This window comes from Neoarius graeffei, chromosome 2, assembly GCF_027579695.1.
Source record: "Neoarius graeffei isolate fNeoGra1 chromosome 2, fNeoGra1.pri, whole genome shotgun sequence".
NCBI classification, from domain to species: Eukaryota; Metazoa; Chordata; class Actinopteri; order Siluriformes; family Ariidae; genus Neoarius; species Neoarius graeffei.
Window position 1 is genome coordinate 127,614,306 of NC_083570.1, and position 17,819 is coordinate 127,632,124.

Consider the following 17,819-nt stretch of genomic DNA (forward strand, 5'->3'; position numbering starts at 1 on the left):
GAAACATGGACGGTGTACAGTCGGCATGCCAGACAGCTGAACTCCTTCCACATGAGATGTCTCAGAAACCTGCTGCACATCAAATGGCAGGACAAAGTGCCAGACACAGAGGTACTCCAGAGAGCCCAGATGGAGAGCGTTCACGCGATGCTCAAACGCTCCCAGCTCAGATGGGCAGGGCACGTTCTCCGTATGCCTGATGAGCGACTGCCAAAGAGGTTGCTGTATGGTGAACTGAAGGAAGGCAAGCGGTCTCAAGGAGGCCAGAGGAAGCGCTACAAAGACACACTGAAAGCTTCCCTGAAGTGCTGCAGCATCAACCCTGACACCTGGGAAACAACGGCACAAGACCGTTGTGCATGGTGCCACGTGGATAACTCTGGTGTGTCAGGCTATGAAGTGAGGCGTGTGGAGGAGCAGGAGCAGAAACGCCAGAGACGCAAAAGCAGAGCGACCACCACCTCCCAGCTTGGTTCGCCCCCGGCACATGCGTGTCCACACTGTAACAGACATTTTCGAGCGAGGATCGGACTGATCAGCCATCTTCACACTCACAAGACCCAGTGATACGAGAAGTTGTGGTCGTCTTCGCCGCGAAGGACGAACATCATCATCATATAGTACAATTATGTGCGCTATATAAATGCTAATAAACTTAAACTTGTGTTTGTTTCGTGTTTGTTGCATTTGTTTAAAACCTTTTCCGGTGGTTTTCTCCCTGTCCCTCAGGCAGTAACGTGAGAGGCTGCCTAAGGGTAAAGAAAAACAATAACGTCACGCACTTGCCAACCAATCCCGGGCGACATCTCGGTGCTGAAAGGAACTTGCAGGAAGATTTCCTAGTTTCGGTTTACAGCCCTGACTCAGTTCATGCAATCGCTGGTGTTGCATAGGCTACCGTGTAAGCTCTGTCAATTTGAGCGACAAATTAAAAATGGAAGCGGACGAATTGGTTCCTAAAAGAACTAGTAAGGGGTCAGTCATCTGGCATTTTTTTGGATATCGCGAGGAGGACGTGGAACAGCAAATGCCAATTTGTAAAGTGTGCAAAAAAAACAGTATCAAAATACTCTGGTCTTGAAATAAATGCACATTAATCATGAACAATGGTAACTACTCTCTTTTGTGTTATTTTTGACAGAAGTAAAATTCATACATGAACCAATTTTGGCGAGTTGATTTTCTGTTTGGCTAGTTACTTTGGAAGGTAACTAGTCGGCTGGCTGGTGAAAAAAAAATATGAATTTTGAGCCCTGCATGTGCATGTAGCACACCTTTATCATGGTCCTATGTGTGATGCTACGGTCAGTTTGAATTAATTGCAGTGTGACTGCAGATCTTGAGGTATAAAAATCAGTTTGAAGATTTCTTTAAAATGCCATGAAATTTAAGAATAGATATTTGGTCATCGTGGATATGGTTCTTGAATGTAGCACTGGTAAGCCTGTAGACCTGGCCTCGCCAACACGGTGCCCGCAGGCACCAGGTAGCCTGCTGGGAGCCTGGGAGGCACCTTGATGGAAGTTCTAAAAATAGCCAGTGACTACTGCACTGTTCAAATCATATTTGGTAATCTTTAAAAAAATATTATTTTTATTGTTTTCATGTTTTAAGATGCCTTGAAGTTTAATCCAGAAGTTTTTTCTAAAAATCCCCCTAACATTTTTTAAATTAAAATAGAAGCCTAATGTAGATAATTTTCTTTGCCGGTTTAAAGTTTAGCCCACTATGCCAGCGTGCCAACTCCCATTTGCGTTCAGTCCTCAGTCATTAGCCCACCAATCGATAGCGATCAACACTGTGATAAGTAAAGGCAGTTTTGTAAAAGTGTTTAAACGTGATGTCAGAGAGCAAGAAAAAGAAGTCAAGTCAAGTTTATTTGTATAGCGCTTTTAACAATAAACATTGTCGCAAAGCAGCTTTACACAATTTGAACAACTTAAAACATGAGCTAATTTTATCCCTAATCTATTCCCAATGAGCAAGCCTGTGGCGACGGTGGCAAGGAAAAACTCCCTCAGACGACATGAGGAAGAAACCTCGAGAGGAACCAGACTCAAAAGGGAACCCATCCTCATTTGGGCAACAACAGACAGCATGACTATAATATTAACAGTTTTAACAAGAAGTCAGTTTCGTTGATATTATAAACTCTTCATTGATGGGAACTTGAGTGCAAAACTGTTCATGACAACTGCAGTCCTAAAGTTAGCAAGTCAACTGTAGTCCTCAGCCATAAAAGCATTACTGTAAGAGTCCAGAGCATCCTCCAAGTGTGACTTTCAACTGTCCTCATGGGGCCGTCCTCCACAGGAGCGATGCGATGAGACTCCAACCAGACACAGGGCACCAGGATGGATCAGGCAGGTCCGAGGAGCAGAAGAGGTTCAGCATCTCGATCCCAGGACCGACATGTAACTCAGAGGAACAGATTTGGTGGGGAGGGGGAGAGAAAACACAGGTTGTTTGGTATGCCCAATGTCACCTGAATAAGTAGAAACAGTATACATGTTGCACTGAGTACAAGCAGGGACTCCGGCAACTAACTATGACAGCATAACTAAAAGGGGAGAGCCAGAAGGTAACACGGGTATGAGGGGCCCCGGGACATAAAGCAGCCAGCCACTACACCGTCAACAAACTCGAATGAGCAAGCAAGTGGGGACTGACAGCATCCATACATCCCAGTTTACCAAAACACTCTATGTCTGAGGACCCTCCAGATCTACACCTTTACCTCATAAACACCATTAATAAAAGGCTTGACTAAACAGATATGTTTTCAGCCTAGACTTAAACACTGAGACTGTGTCTGATTCCTGAACACTACCTGAAAGGCTGTTCCATAACTGTGGGGCTTTGTAAGAAAAGGCTCCGCCCCCTGATGTAGCCTTCATTATACGAGGTACCAGCAGATAGCCTGCACCTTTTGATCTAAGTAGGCGTGACGGGTCATAGAGGAGCAGAAGTTCACTCAGGTACTGTGGTGCGAGACCATTTAGTGCTTTAAAGGTCAATAGTAGTACTTTATAATCAATACGAAATTTGATTGGGAGCCAATGCAGTGTGGATAAGACAGGGGTGATGTAGACTTGCCACTTTCAGGATGAATGGGAGAAAGAGTTCTTCTTTACTCAAGTTGGTGAACATTGTGTGTGTCTGATCTGTGGAGCTGCCGTAGCCTTGGCTAAGAGAGACAACGTGGAGAGACATTTTTCTACATGCCACAGAGCATTTGATGCTAGCTACCCTCCAGGCAGTGCATTACATACTCAAAAGACTCGTGACCTCAAGGCAGCTTTGGGCAGACAACAGTCTTTTTTCACCAAGCCGGCAAAGCAATCAAAAGCGGCTACGGAAGCTTCTTTCAGAGCAGCACACTACCTGGCTAAGCACAAAAAGGCATTTTCGGACGGAAAGGTGGTCAAAGGGGTGATGTCAGTGGTTGCAGACACCACTTTGTTTCAAGATCACAAAAATAGTAAAACCAGAGAAACTGATACTTTTGCAGTGGTCTCTTAATTTTATTATTATTATTATTATTATTATTATTATTATTATTGTTGTTGTTTTAGAGCTGTTATAATGAAGTCAACAGGAGATGGACAGCGCTTCTCCAGGAAGTTTTGGGTTCCGGATCCCTCACAGGTAAATATTAATGATGATTTGTATTACAAAAACAGTGATTTCAGATTAACAAACCTGATAAACAGTGTTGATGTTTTATTGTTGTTTTATCATTAGCTGTGTGAGGACATGAAAAGAGAGACTTCAGATGGAGAGACATCCGAAGTGTCAGAAGTACGTGTGAAGAAAGAGGAGATGCTGGAGCTGAACATCTACAACCATGGAGACAACCTCGACAATCCACCTGAAGGTCTCGCGATTAAAGAGGAAGATCCTGACAATAAAGACTACCTCTGTAAGACATTTAGAGACACACTCACGGATTATTATATTATATTACACACCATCTTGTGTAAGTAAAAGTACAATAGGATTGTAGCACTTCTGTTGTGAGTGGAGGGACACAAGCACTTGGACAGGTGGGTTAATGACTGTGGCAACTTCCTTTAAACTTTTCAGCTTCTCAATGGCTGACTTTTGTGACACACACACACACACACACACACACACACACACATGGTGCACAGGGAAGCTGTCTCTTCCTCTCTGCTTCCTCCCTCCATATAAGCCTTTGGCTGTCACAGCAAGATACACACGTGCACCATTAATTTGACATGGGTGTGATCATTTTGCCACTCATCTTCCCCAGCCTTGTCCTCTGTTCACAAACTGATGCTCAACCACGCCCCCGCTGCCACATACCTCCACCGCCTGACTTAGACCTGGGAGCCATCCGGCATGCAGCTGACTGCCCCCGGTGAGAGAGGTAATACACCACCACCATCTGTGCCCCCGGCCTCTGGACTCCCTCGAGTTTAAAAGGCCACAAAGCTAAATGCCAAAAGGTGATCCATGCATTGGCATCCTTCATGCGGTGGAGCCACTGGAGCAGGGCATGGTCTGAACAGAGGGTGAAAGAGCACCCCAGCAGGTAGAACTGGAGGCTGAGGACTGCCCACTTGATGGCCAGACACTCCTCCTCAATGGTGCTGTATGTAGCTGAGAGTTTGCAGCTAATGTCTAACATTGGGTGCTCCTCCACCATCTGGGGCAAAAACTGCCCCCAGCCCTCTGTCCAGTGCTTCAGTTTGCAAAATAAAGGGGAGAGAGAAGTCAGGGGGTGTAATAGTGACCCACCACACAGTGCAAACTTTACCTGGATGAAAGCCCGTTGGCACAGCTCCATCCACTGGACCAGATCTGGTACCCCTTTTTAGTGAGATCACTCAGCAGGTTGGTGATATCTGAATAGTTGGGCACAACCTACCATAATGGCCAGCCAGGCCCAGGAACTGTCTCACCCCCTTTTTGGTCTTGGACCTCGGACAGGTCACAATTGCTGCAAGTCTTGTCAATTTGGGGACGCACCTGCCCATGACCCAAGTGGAAGCCCAGATATACTATACACCTGCCCAGTTGCACACTTCTTTGGGATAGCCGTGAGTCCGAAGTGCCTCAATGACTTCAGAACAGCCCTAAGTTGTTTTTTTGTTTGTTTTTTTTTATTTAACGTGCCATGGCTAATCAATACTATGTATAATGATGTCGTCGAGGTATCCCGCAGCATAGGCAGTGTGTTGGTGCAGGACTTTGTCCATGAGATGTTGGAACATTTGCCAGGGCCCAGAATAACCCAAACGGAAAGGTGACAAACTGGTGTAAACTGAAAGGGGTGGAAAAGGGCATTTTTTTCACAGGATAGGGGAGTCAAGGGGATCTGCCAATATCCCTTTGTTAAATCCAGTGTTGAAAAAATGAGCTGCGTCTAATCGATTGAGCAACTCGTCAATATGAGGCATCAGGTACAGGTCAAATTTAGACACCGTGTTGACCTTTCTGTAGTCCACACAGAATTGGACTGACCTGTCAGCCTTGGGGACCAAGACCACCAGACTGCTCCAGTAGTCCAGTAGACTTCTTGATGATTCCCATTTCGAGTTTTATTGTGTTTGGTTAAGTGGTATGGGCAGTTATGCACCACCACCCCTTGGAGGCCTCTCGATGTGGTGTTCTGTGAGGTCAGTGCAACCGGGAAGGGGCGAAAAAACCTCAGAAAGCCTCTCTTGTAACATGGCAACCTCCATGAGTTGGGACAGTGAAAGGTGGTCTCCACAGGGGACCGGGGGCTGTTCGTTTTTACTTCTGGCCCCAGCTCCTCTCTCTCTGGAACTACCATCATCAGTGCCATGGGCACTGTTGTTCCAAAGTTTAAACAGATTGAGGTGGTATATCTGCAGTGCCCCACCCCTATCTGTTTGCTTCACCTCATAGTCAATGTCCCTGTTATGACTGGCTCACAAATCATAACAAAGGTAGGAGGACAACTACAGAGATTGATGATCTTAATTTACTTAAAGAGAATTTAAATATTTACAGAGTAAACCAAATACAAAACAAAGCCATTACAAATAACCAAAACACAAACGAAATGGCAGACATGCCGTGCCGAGCCCACTAGTAGCAGCCATTGTCCAAAGGCTCCGCATTTTAAAGGGAGTTCACAGGTGTTGCTGTAACGAGCTCCCCAGCCACACCTACAAGCAATCACAGCGGCAGCGCTGAACTCACATGCCCCCCCCCAAAAAAAAACAAAAACAAAAAAAAAAAAAACAAAGAGCCTTATGGGGATCATAGTTTTCCAAACAAAGACCAAAAGATTTCAGTCGTTCCATATCCAGCACATAGACCAGCAGTAGACCCATCCAGCACAAAGCCATATGTCCGCGGAGGTACTTATCCTCTCTCTCCAACTCTCCACTCCCCTGTCCGCCCAGCAACCATGGTGCCTAGGAGCAAATTAAGGGTAGAAAAGAGGAAAAAAAAGAGCCAAGGAGAAAAAAAAATCAAGCACCACAGCAACACATACTGTAGCCAAACACGAGATAGGGCATCAGCCACAATGTTATCTGACCCCTTAATGTGCCTTATATCTAAACAGTAAGACTGTAAAAATAAAGACCAACAAACTAGATGCTGATTTAGACATTTCAATGAATTCAGAAAAATCAAAGGATTATGGTCAGTAAAAACAGTCAATGGTACACCAGAATGTACACAGCAAAATGTTGTAAAGCCTGTATTAATGCTAGAGCTTCCTCTTCCACCACTGAATCATGAAGCTGATATGTGGAGAATTTCTTTGAAAAGAAACAAACAGGATGGTTAACTTCATGATCATCAGCTTGAATCAAGACAGCTCCAGCTCCAACATTACTGGCATCAACCTGTAATGAGAGAGATTTATCAAAATGCAGAGCGGCCAAAACAGGAGTAGAACAACATATGGGTTTTACATTTTCAAATGCCATCTGACAGTTTGATGTCCACACATACTTTTCTCCATCCCTTAAAAGATTGGTCAAGGGAGCCACAACAGTCAAAGTTTCTGCAGGAATATTGATAGTACTCCGCTAAACCTAAAAATCTCTGCAGATCTTTCTTTGTAGTAGGAAGTGGATACTGCTGAATAGTCAAGATTTTCACATGAACAGGACACACTTCACCATTGCCGACAATTTTCCCGAAGTATGTTGCAGTGCCCCAAGGCAAGCCAAGTTTATTTATATAGCACATTTCATACACAATGGCAGTTCAATGTGCTTTACAGAAGTAAAAACAAAAACAGTAAACAATAGAGAAATAAAATTACATAAAATATTTTTTTTATTCTAAAACAATTAATTAAAAGAATTAAAGGAAATTAAAAGAAAATAATAAGAATTAAACAATAGTAAAAATAAAATAATAAAATGAAGTAGTAGTTCAAATAAGATGAGAAAGAAAGAAGGGGAAAAAGAAAAAAAACCCCCAGCAGAATAGAATAAAGAATAAAATAGGATAAAGTTAAAGTAAATTTAAAACATGCAGAGAAGTAAAGATTATAAAGAATGTAAAGAAGACAATATTAATTATTTAACAGAAAGCATCTGAAAACAGCTTGGTCTTTAACCTAGATTTGAAGCTGCCAACAGCAGGAGCATTTTTGATGTCCTCTGGCAGTTGGTTCCATAGCTGTACTGCATAGTAGCTAAAAGCTGCTTCACCACACTTTGTTTTAACAACTGGTTTTAATAGTAAATTTTTCTGTTGCGATCTGGTAGATCTGATTGGGTTAGGCCGCTGCAACATATCAGAGAGGTAATTGGGTCCTGTACCATTTAGAGATTTGTACACCAGCAGCAATGCTTTAAAGTCAATTCTGTAGCTTACTGGAAGCCAGTGAAGGGACCTTAGAAGTGGAGTAATGTGCTCTGTTCTTTTTGTTCGTGTGAGAACCCTCGCCGCTGCATTTTGAACCAGCTGAAGTCGTTTGATGGTCTTTTTTGGCAGGCCTGTGAAAAGGCCATTGCAGTAATCAACCCTACTAGAGATGAAGGCATGTATTAGTTTTTCCAGATCATTTTTTGACATAAGTCCTCTTAGTTTGGAAATGTTTTTTAGGTGATAAAATGCCGTTTTAGTGATTGCTTTCATGTGACTGTCAAAGTTTAGCTTGCTGTCAATGAAAACACCAAGATTTTTAACCATTTCTTTAGTTTTAATCCCTTTTGTGTCAAGAATAGTGGTAATCCTGAGTCTTTCATCTTTTTTTCCAAATAGAATTACTTCTGTTTTATCTGTGTTCAGCTGAAGAAAATTTTGTGATATCCAGCTATTGATTTGATCGATACACTGGTAGAGACATTCAAGGGGGGCATAATCATTAGGTGATAGAGCAAAATAAATTTGGGTATCATCTGCATAGCAGTGATACAAAATTGAATTTTTATTGATAATTTGCCCAAGTGGGAGCATATAAAGGTTGAAAAGTAATGGTCCAAGAATCGAACCCTGGGGGACACCACAGGTCAAGGACATTGACGTTGAGGAACAATTTCCCAGGGTAACAAAGAAGCTTCTGTCTTTTAAGTATGATTTTAACCAATTGATAACTTTACCAGTCAATCCAACCCAGTGTTCAAGTCGATATAGCAGTATGTTGTGATCAACAGTATCAAAAGCTGCACTGAGGTCCAGTAATACCAGGACCGATGTTTTGCCTGCATCAGTATTAAGACGTATGTCATTTATAACTTTAATCAGCGCTGTTTCAGTGCTATGATTGGCACGAAATCCTGACTGAAAATTATCAAAACGGCTGTTTGATATCAAGAAGGCAGTTAATTGATTGAAGACAATTTTTTCCAGGATTTTCCCGATGAATGGTAGATTTGATATTGGCCTGTAGTTATTTAACACTGAAGGATCCAGATTATTTTTTTAAAGAAGGGGCTTTACAACAGCTTTTTTAGGGACACAGGAACAACGCCAGTCTCCAAGGATGTATTTATAATTTGAAGCACATCTGTAATTATAAGATGAAGAACAGACTTAAAAAAGTTGGTGGGCAGAATGTCCAGTTCAGATGTTGAGGAACTGAGATTTTGTACAGTTTTTTCAAGAGTCTCATAATCAATTAAACAAAATTCTGACATTGTGTTGAAGTTATCTATCTGTGTCATTGGTGATTGCAGTTTTTCAATTTTTTGCAACTGAGATATATTATGAGAAATATTCTGCCGTATTTTATCAATTTTACCTTTGAAAAAGGATGCAAACTCATTGCATTTATTAACTGAGAGAAGTTCTGGTGCTAATTGTGGTGGGGGATTAGTTAGCTTCTCTACTGTTGAAAATAGCACATGGGCATTGTTCATATTCCTGCTGATGATGTTGGAGAAGAAAGACTGTCTTGCTTTACGAATTTCATAATTATAATTACAAAGCATCTCTTTATGGATTTGATAATGGATGTGAAGTTTAGATTTGCGCCATTTTCTTTCAGTCTTTCTACATTCTCTCTTTAGCAGTTTAACAGCTGGGTACTGCTTCCATGGTGCTTTCTGCTTATCATTGACTCTTTTTATTTTGAATGGAGCAATATCATCCATAATTTGGGTCATATTTAAATTTAAAAATTCCAGTAAATCATCTACAGAGTCTGACATTTTGGTTGAGTTCTGAGAGAGAGCTTGCTCAAAAAGAACACGTGTTGTTGTTTATGACTCTCCTACCTATAGTCGTTGAGCTATTCTGAATGTGAGGAGACATAGAAACTTCAAAGAAAACACAGAAATGATCAGATAAGGCCAGGTCAACAACAGTATTAGAAACAGTAAGACCCTTTGTGATGACGAGGTCAAGAGTATGACCACGAGAGTGGGTCGGTCCCTGTACATGTTGTACTAGGTTAAAGTTATCAATAATTGCAAGTAGTTCTTTGGCATAAATGGCCCCAGGTAAATTCACACTTTACAGTAAACCTGGCAAGCTGCGCCTCGGTCAAGCAGTCGAACACCGATTTGAGCTTCTGTAAGTGCAAATCCCAGGTGTCACTTAAGAAGAATAGAATAGAATAGAAAGCCTTTATTGTCATCACACAGAGTATAACGAGATTCAGAGCTGCTCCATAAAGTGCACACACACATAGAATAAAAAGAAAAGGTATGTACAATATACAAAATACAAAAACTACTATTGAACTACTAGTTACTATATACAGACACATTTGTATAGGTCCTGCATGGAGAATACACCCAAGACAAAGCACAGTAGATAAAACCTTAAGGGCAAGTAAAGTGGCTGATAGTAGCAGCATCCAGTGGTGTGCGACCATGTGTAACATAATTACAGTTCAAGTATATTGGCATCATAATAACAGTAAATACATACATACATAAACATATATATACACGCACATACAGCTCAAGTATATTGGCATATTGTGCATAATTGGCATTATAATAACAGTATATATACACACACACACACACACACACACACACACATATATATATATATATATATATATATATATGATACATACATACATACATACATATACACACATATACATACATGCAGCTCAAGTATATTGGCATATTGTGCATAATTGGCATTATAATAACAGTATACACACACACACACACACACACATTTTTATATATATATATATATATATATATATATATATATATATATATATAAAAATCTCCTTCTCACCCCCGGCGGGGGGGGGGGGTATCCATGTCATCCTCAAGCTCGGGTCCTCTACCAGAGGCCTGGGAGTTTGAGGGTTCTGCGCAGTATCTTCGATGTTCCTAGGACTGCGCTCTTCTGGACTGAGGCTTCAGATGTTGTTCCTGGGATTTGCTGGAGCCACTCTCCCAGTTTGGGGGTTACTGCCCCAAGTGCCCCCACTACCACGGGGACCACGCAACCCTTGACCTTCCACATCTGTTCCAGCTGCTCTTTCAACCCTTGATACTTCTCAAGTTTCTCATGTTCCTTCTTCCTGATGTTGGCGTCAGCTGGGATCGCCACATCTATCACCACCACCCTCTTCTGCTCTTTGTCCACCACCACTATTTCCGGTTGGTTAGCCAGGATCTGTTTGTCAGTCTGGAAGCTGAAGTTCCACAGAACCTTGGCCCTGTTGTTCTCAGCCACCTTCTGTGGTATGGCCCATTGGGACTTGGGTACTTCTATTCCATACTGGTTGCAGATGTTCCTGTATACTATCCCAGCCAATTGGTTGTGCCTCTCCATGTACGCTGATCCAGCTAGCATCTTACACCCTGCTACTATGTGCTGGACTGTTTCAGGGGCTTCTTTGCACAGTCTGCATCTTGGATCTGATCTACTCTGGTAGATCCTGGCCTCTATGGCTCTTGTGCTTATGGCCTGTTCTTGTGCTGCCATGATTAGTGCCTCTGTGCTGTCTGTCAGTCCTGCATTATCCAGCCACTGGTAGGATTTCTTGATATCAGCCACTTCCTCTATCTGACGGTGGTACATGCCATGTAGGGGTTTGTCTCTCCAGGTTGTCTGTTCCTCCTCCTCCTCTGCACTCTCATCAGGGTTCTGCTGCCTGAGACATTCACTTAGCAGTTCATCCTTTGGGGCCATCTTTCTGATGTATTCTCGGATTTTCGATGTTTCATCCTGGACCGTGGTCTTGATGCTCACTAGCCCTCGGCCTCCCTCTTTCCGCTTAGTGTATAGTCTCAGGGTGCTGGACTTGGGGTGGAACCCTCCATGCATGGTGAGGAGCTTTCTAGTCTTGATATCTGTGGCTTCTATCTCCTCCTTTGGCCAGTTTATGATACCAGCGGGGTATCTGATGACTGGTAGTGCGTACATGTTGATGGCTCGGACCTTGTTCTTACCATTCAGCTGACTTTTCAGGACCTGCCTTACTCTCTGGAGGTATTTGGCTGTGGTTGACTTCCTTGTGGCTTCTTCATGGTTTCCATTAGCCTGTGGGATGCCAAGGTACTTGTAGCTGTCTTGGATATCACCTATGTTGCCCTCTGGTAGGTCAATCCCCTCAGTCCGGATCATCTTGCCTCTCTTTGAGACCATCCGGCCACACTTGTCCAATCCGAATGACATCCCTATGCCATCGCTGTAGATCCGGGTGGTGTGGATCAGCGAGTCTATTTCTCGCTCGTTCCTGGCATACAGCTTGATGTCATCCATGTAGAGCAGGTGGCTGATTGTTGCCCCACTACGGAATCGGTACCCGTAGCCGCTCTTCGTGATGATCCGACTGAGGGGGTTCAGGCCTATGCAGAACAGCAGTGGTGATAGCGCATCTCCTTGGTATATGCCGCACTTGATGTTGACTTGGGCAATGGGTTTTGAGTTGGCCTCTAGGGTTGTCTTCCACATTTCCATTGAGTTCTGTATGAAGGTCCTTAGGTTCCTGTTGATCTTATACAGTTCCAGACATTCCAGTATCCATGTGTGTGGCATTGAGTCGTAGGCTTTCTTGTAGTCAATCCAGGCAGTGCACAGGTTGGTCTGTCTCTTCTTACAGTCTCGGGCAACTGTTCTATCGACCAATAGCTGGTGCTTGGCTCCTCTGGTGTTACTGCCAATTCCTTTCTGTGCCTCGCTCATGTATTGAGCCACATGCTTACTCATTTTTGCCGCAATGATGCCTGACAGGGCCTTCCATGTTGTGCAGAGACAGGTAATTGGCCGGTAGTTGGATGGGATGGGTCCCTTCTGGGGGTCCTTCATGATTAGGACTGTCCTGCCTTGGGTTAGCCATTCTGGGTGGGTTCCATCCCTCAGCAGCTGGTTCATCTGTGCTGCTAGGCGTTCATGGAGTGCAGTTAGCTTCTTCAGCCAGTACGTATGGATCATATCGGGGCCTGGTGCTGTCCAGCTCTTCATCTTTGACACTCTTTCTTGGACGTCTGCCATTGAGATGGTTACTGGTTCTTGTTCTGGGAGGTTGCTGTGGTCAGCTCTTAGGTCCACTAACCATTGGGCATCGGTGTTGCGTGATGCCTTTCTTTCCCATATGTCTTTCCAGTATTTTTCCGCCTCAGCTCTTGGTGGGTCTGACCGGTTGTTGTTCCCCTGCCACTGAGAGTACACCTTGGCTGGTTCAGTGGAGAACAGCTTGTTTATTCTCCTGGCCTCTCCCTCCTTGGTGTATCTCTTCAACCGGGTGGCCAGAGCTGTTAGTCGCTGTTTGGCAGTTTCGAGTGCCTCTGGTATGGAGAGTGAGTTGTACTTCCTGGGTGCCCCTTTATTCACCATGTTCCCTTTCTGTAGTTCAGCTAGCTGGCTAACTTCTCTCCGTGCTGCCTGTGGGTGCAATCAGTTAATTATTGATATTAAGTGATCAATCTCATTAAATCAGTCTCATTAAATTTTGAAGGTTAATAATTAAAATGAATCAATCCCATTGAATCGTTTAATTTGACTCGTTTGAATTGAATCATACCATAGAATCACTCTCATTTGAAGTGAATCGTTCAGTGAATTGTTCAATGAATCATTTAGTGAATCATTTAGGGAATTGTTCAATGAATCATTTAGGGAATCGTTCAATGACTCATACCATGAATCCTGGATAAATTACCAAACAGCTAGATTATGGTATATTTCCAAATTATTACGATCACTTACCATATTACATAACATATGCACCCTTTCTGAATTCTTTGAGAAGATTGGGGACTTCACATATTGTTCACCAACAAGATGAATACACACAGCTTTGATAATAAATGAATTTATTATACAAAGATTAAAAAATGGATAATCAATATATACAAGCAGTGAGGTGTATATACATGTGTGGTGTGTGTGTATGGCCTAGCTTGTGGCTAGCTAAAACAGTGTGTGTGTGTGTGTGTGTGTGTGTGTGTGTGTGTGTGTGTGTGTAGGACTTGACCATGTGTTTAGCCTCGTGTAGCTAACTACACGTGGTGGAGGCCTAGATTAGCCTTGTGTTGCTAGTGTGTGTTTGCTAAAGGCCCTATGGCCTAGCTAAAGTGTGTCTGTTAGGCCTGGTGAGGCCTACTGAGCACGTGTTGCTAAAGACAAGGGTATTAGCCGTAGCTAACTAAAAGCTGGCTTGTGGATTTCTAGCTGAGGTGTGGTTTATCAGGCCTGATGGCCTGCTGAGCACATGGTAGGCCTTGATTAGCTTTGTGTTGCTAAGCAGACAAAAAGGAAACTGTAGCTAACCCACTAGCTCATAACCATACTGAATCCACTGAAATCTTAATGAGATCAAGATGTATAATAATGAAATTATAATGTTAGTAAGAATAAGAGAGAGAGAAGCATGCGCAGCCTATCTATTAAACAATTGAGAGAACATAGAACCAAAATAAATCAACACGCTGCGTGTCTAACAGTGTAACATAAACCTGGGTTTAAATTCACACTATTTCAAATAAAAGCAAATTCCTAAGACTATCCTAATTATGCCCAAATGCCAAAATCTTACTTAATCCTGCCTTTAGCAAGATATGAAGAACTATTCGCCGGTGTAGTCTCGGGCCTCGCCGTGGGAGCACGTGAGCCGCTCGTGATGGAGGCGTAGAAACTTTCTGGTCCAGCGGAGCACTTGGGTGGTTCCCGTGGAAAGCAGAGGATTCTTGGTCCGAACCTCAGCGTTCGTGAGGAAAAGTCTCTGATCAGAATAAGATGCACAGCGCTTTTGAGTTAAAAAGGATTCAATCGCTCCTTAACTTTTAACTGCCTGGGCTGCAGTCGTGACGTCACTTCTAATGCAAGTAAACCGGTTGTAACTCAGGTTGAGTTTAAAGATCGCGCGACTCTAGAGTTTACCTTTGCCAAGGGTAAGAAGATCGCGCTGAGTGATGGATCTTGCAAGAAAGAAGACGTCTTTTTGGGTGGAGAGCGCCTCTTTATACGTCCAGATTCATCGGAAGCCAGACGAGAGAGACAAAGATGGGGGAGCTTCCGCTTGGATTTATGCGTGCATGGCAGACTGACGTAGGTGCTCCCGCCCACGCGTGACGTAGGTCACACGGAAGTTGCCTGGGAATTGTAGTTCTGACACAAGATGGCGGCATGATACCTACATGCCTTTATCTTGGCCTCTAATCGTCTCTTCCATGGTGGATACTGTTTGTTATGTCCCGAGCCCACCTTGTGTCCAATGATCTCCATGATTACTGTTGCTGTACTGTGTATCAGCTTGTTGGTCTCAGTGATGGTTCTTGTGGGGATTGTCTTCAGAGCAGCATTCACATCTACTAGTAGATCTTCTGAAGGTACTTGGCAACTCAGCTTCGGTATTCGTCGGGGGCTCCAGGTTTCCAGTTGGGTCACGATCTTCCTTCTCAGGTCAGCAGCTCTTGTGTTGAGGCTGTTAGCTGTTGGGGCTTGGTACCCAATCTCTGGTTGTGGGGATGATGACATCTCCCCGCTGACCTGTCTTCCTGGCTCCCCCTTTCCGTAGCATCGTTGTTGTATTTCATTAATCTCTAGTTGTGATAGTAGATTTCGATGACGGATGTTGGAACACTGGGCTAATAGCTGTTTCTTTGTTAGCCTTGATTGTGGGTTTCGAAGTATCCAATGGTCCCACATTCGCTGCATGTATCCCCTCTCTCTGGGATTGCTTGTATAGTAGCATTCCAGCAAATCCGTATTTTCTGTCCTCGTCCATCGATGTCTTGTTTCAGTAGCCCATTTCTCATCAGTTTGCCCTGGTTCCCTAGCAACTGACGCAGACCTTGTTGACCCGGGCGACGTCTGAGCCGGTATGAGTTGTAGATGTCAGTTAAGGAAGGCAGAGGGCTGCCGATGATCCTTTGTGCAGTGTTGGTCACCCTCTGCAGCCTCTTCCTGTCAGCCACTGTGCAGCTAGAGTGCCACACTGACACTGCGTAGGTCAGCAGACTCTCTATGGTGGAGTGGTAGAAGGTCACCAGCAGGCTTGTGCTCAGTTGCTCCCTCTTGAGCACTCTGAGGTAGTGTAGCCGCTGCTGGGCCTTCTTGACCAGGGCTGACGTGTTGGTTGACCAGGAGAGGTCAGCAGAGATGTGGACACCCAGGAATTTGAAGGTCTGCACTCGCTCAACACACTCGCCGTTGATATACAGGGGGGCAGGGGTAGCGCTGTTCCGCCGGAAGTCCAGGATGAGTTCCTTTGTCTTAGAGATGTTCAGTGCTAAGTTGTTGGTTGCACACCACCTCTCCAGGTTCAGGACCTCATCTCTGTAGGCCTCCTCATTCCCCCCGTTATCATCCCCACCACTGTTGTGTCGTCAGCGAATTTGACGATGATGTTCTCTGGGTGGGTTGCGCTGCAGTCGTATGTGTAGAGCGAGTACAGGAGTGGGCTCAGCACGCAGCCCTGCGGTGAGCCAGTGCTGAGGGTGCGGACAGATGAAAGGTGGTGGCCCAGCTTCACCTGTTGGGGTTGGTTGATTAGAAAGTCTTTGATCCAGGAGCAGGTGGATGATGGGAGCCCCAGGCTGGTTAGCTTGGGGATCAGGATGTCCGGTATTATGGTGTTGAAAGCTGAGCTGTAGTCGATGAAAAGCATTCTGACATAGCTCCCTTGTCTCTCCAGATGGCTCAGCACAGAGTGGAGAGCAGTGGCTATTGCATCCTCAGTCGATCTGTTAGGCCTGTATGCAAACTGGTGGGGGTCCAGGGTGGGGGGGAGACAGGTTTTTATGTGGTGCAAGACCAGTTTCTCAAAGCACTTCGTTATGACGGGGGTGAGTGCTACGGGGCGGTAGTCGTTGAGGCTAGCTGTGGGTGACTTTTTGGGGGCTGGGATGATGGTGGCAGACTTCAAACAGGTCGGGATGATGGCTTGTTCCAGTGACCTGTTGAAGATGTCCGTGAAGACCTGTGCAAGTTGGTCAGCACAGGCCTTGAGCACCTTCCCTGGTACGCCATCCGGGCCAGTTGCCTTCCTGGGGTTTACAGCCTGGAGCACCCGTCTCACATCCTCAGGCTCGACCTTCAGAATGAGCGGGGGAGTGCCAATGATTGCTGTCGGTTGAAGTTGGGGTGGAGTGCTGGGGCGAGGTGTGAGCTGTAGTGGGAGCTGGGGAGATGGTCCGGGGGGTGGTTTGGCTGTGTGCTGCGCCTGAGCTTCAAAGCGGGCGAAGAAGCTGTTCAGCTCCTCCGCAAGTGCCGCATCTGAGTCCCCGGCTGACACAGCACAGCCCCTGTAGTTTAGTATTGCCTGAATGCCCTGCCACAGCTGCCTAAGAAGAAAGAAGAAACCTTTATTTGTCACATGCACACTTCAAGCACAGTGAAATTCATCCCATTTAACCCATCTGAAGCAGTGAACACACGCACACACCCAGAGCAGTGGGCAGCCACACACAGAGCCCGGGGAGCAGTCAGGGGTTAGGTGCCTCACTCAAGGGCACCTCAGCCCAAGGCTGCCCCACGTCAACCTAACTGCATGTCTTTGGACTGTGGGGGAAACCGGAGCACCCGGAGGAAACCCACACAGACACGGGGAGAACATGCAAACTCCACACAGAAAGGCCCTCGCCGGCCGCTGGGCTCGAACCCGGAACCTTCTTGCTGTGAGGTGACCGTGCTAACCACTACACCACCGTGCCGCCCAAATCATCAAGGTAAACCACACACCTGGCTAAACCTAAAATTACATGATTCCTAAGCCTCTGAAAAGAGGCTGGGGCGTTTCATAAACTGAAATTCATTACTGTATAAGAATAGAGCCCAAACGGGGTGATAAAAGACAAGATGTCCCTTGCTCTTGGTGGTAGCGGCACTTGCCAGTAGCCTTTTAAAAGGTCCAGTTTTGTCACAAATTTGGCCAAACCTACTTCATCATCAATACAGTCTTCAATGCAGGGTAACAGAAAATAATCACTTTT

At 44.7% G+C, this 17,819-nt stretch overlaps 1 protein-coding gene across 3 annotated transcripts in view; it reads left to right on the top strand.

The window, feature by feature from the left end:
* LOC132882280 (zinc finger protein 501-like) overlaps positions 1–17,819 on the top strand; it is a 46,864-nt gene that overhangs the window by 16,087 nt on the left and 12,958 nt on the right. For 2 of the 3 annotated variants that reach the window (XM_060915576.1, XM_060915577.1), the window contains exons 2-3: positions 3,576–3,648; positions 3,745–3,922. In XM_060915576.1, the coding sequence (XP_060771559.1) occupies positions 3,586–3,648; positions 3,745–3,922 (241 nt within the window). In that variant the 5' untranslated portion in view covers positions 3,576–3,585. Of the gene's footprint in view, positions 1–3,575; positions 3,649–3,744; positions 3,923–17,819 lie in introns of those variants that run through there. The other variant, XM_060915578.1, reaches the window with a different exon arrangement.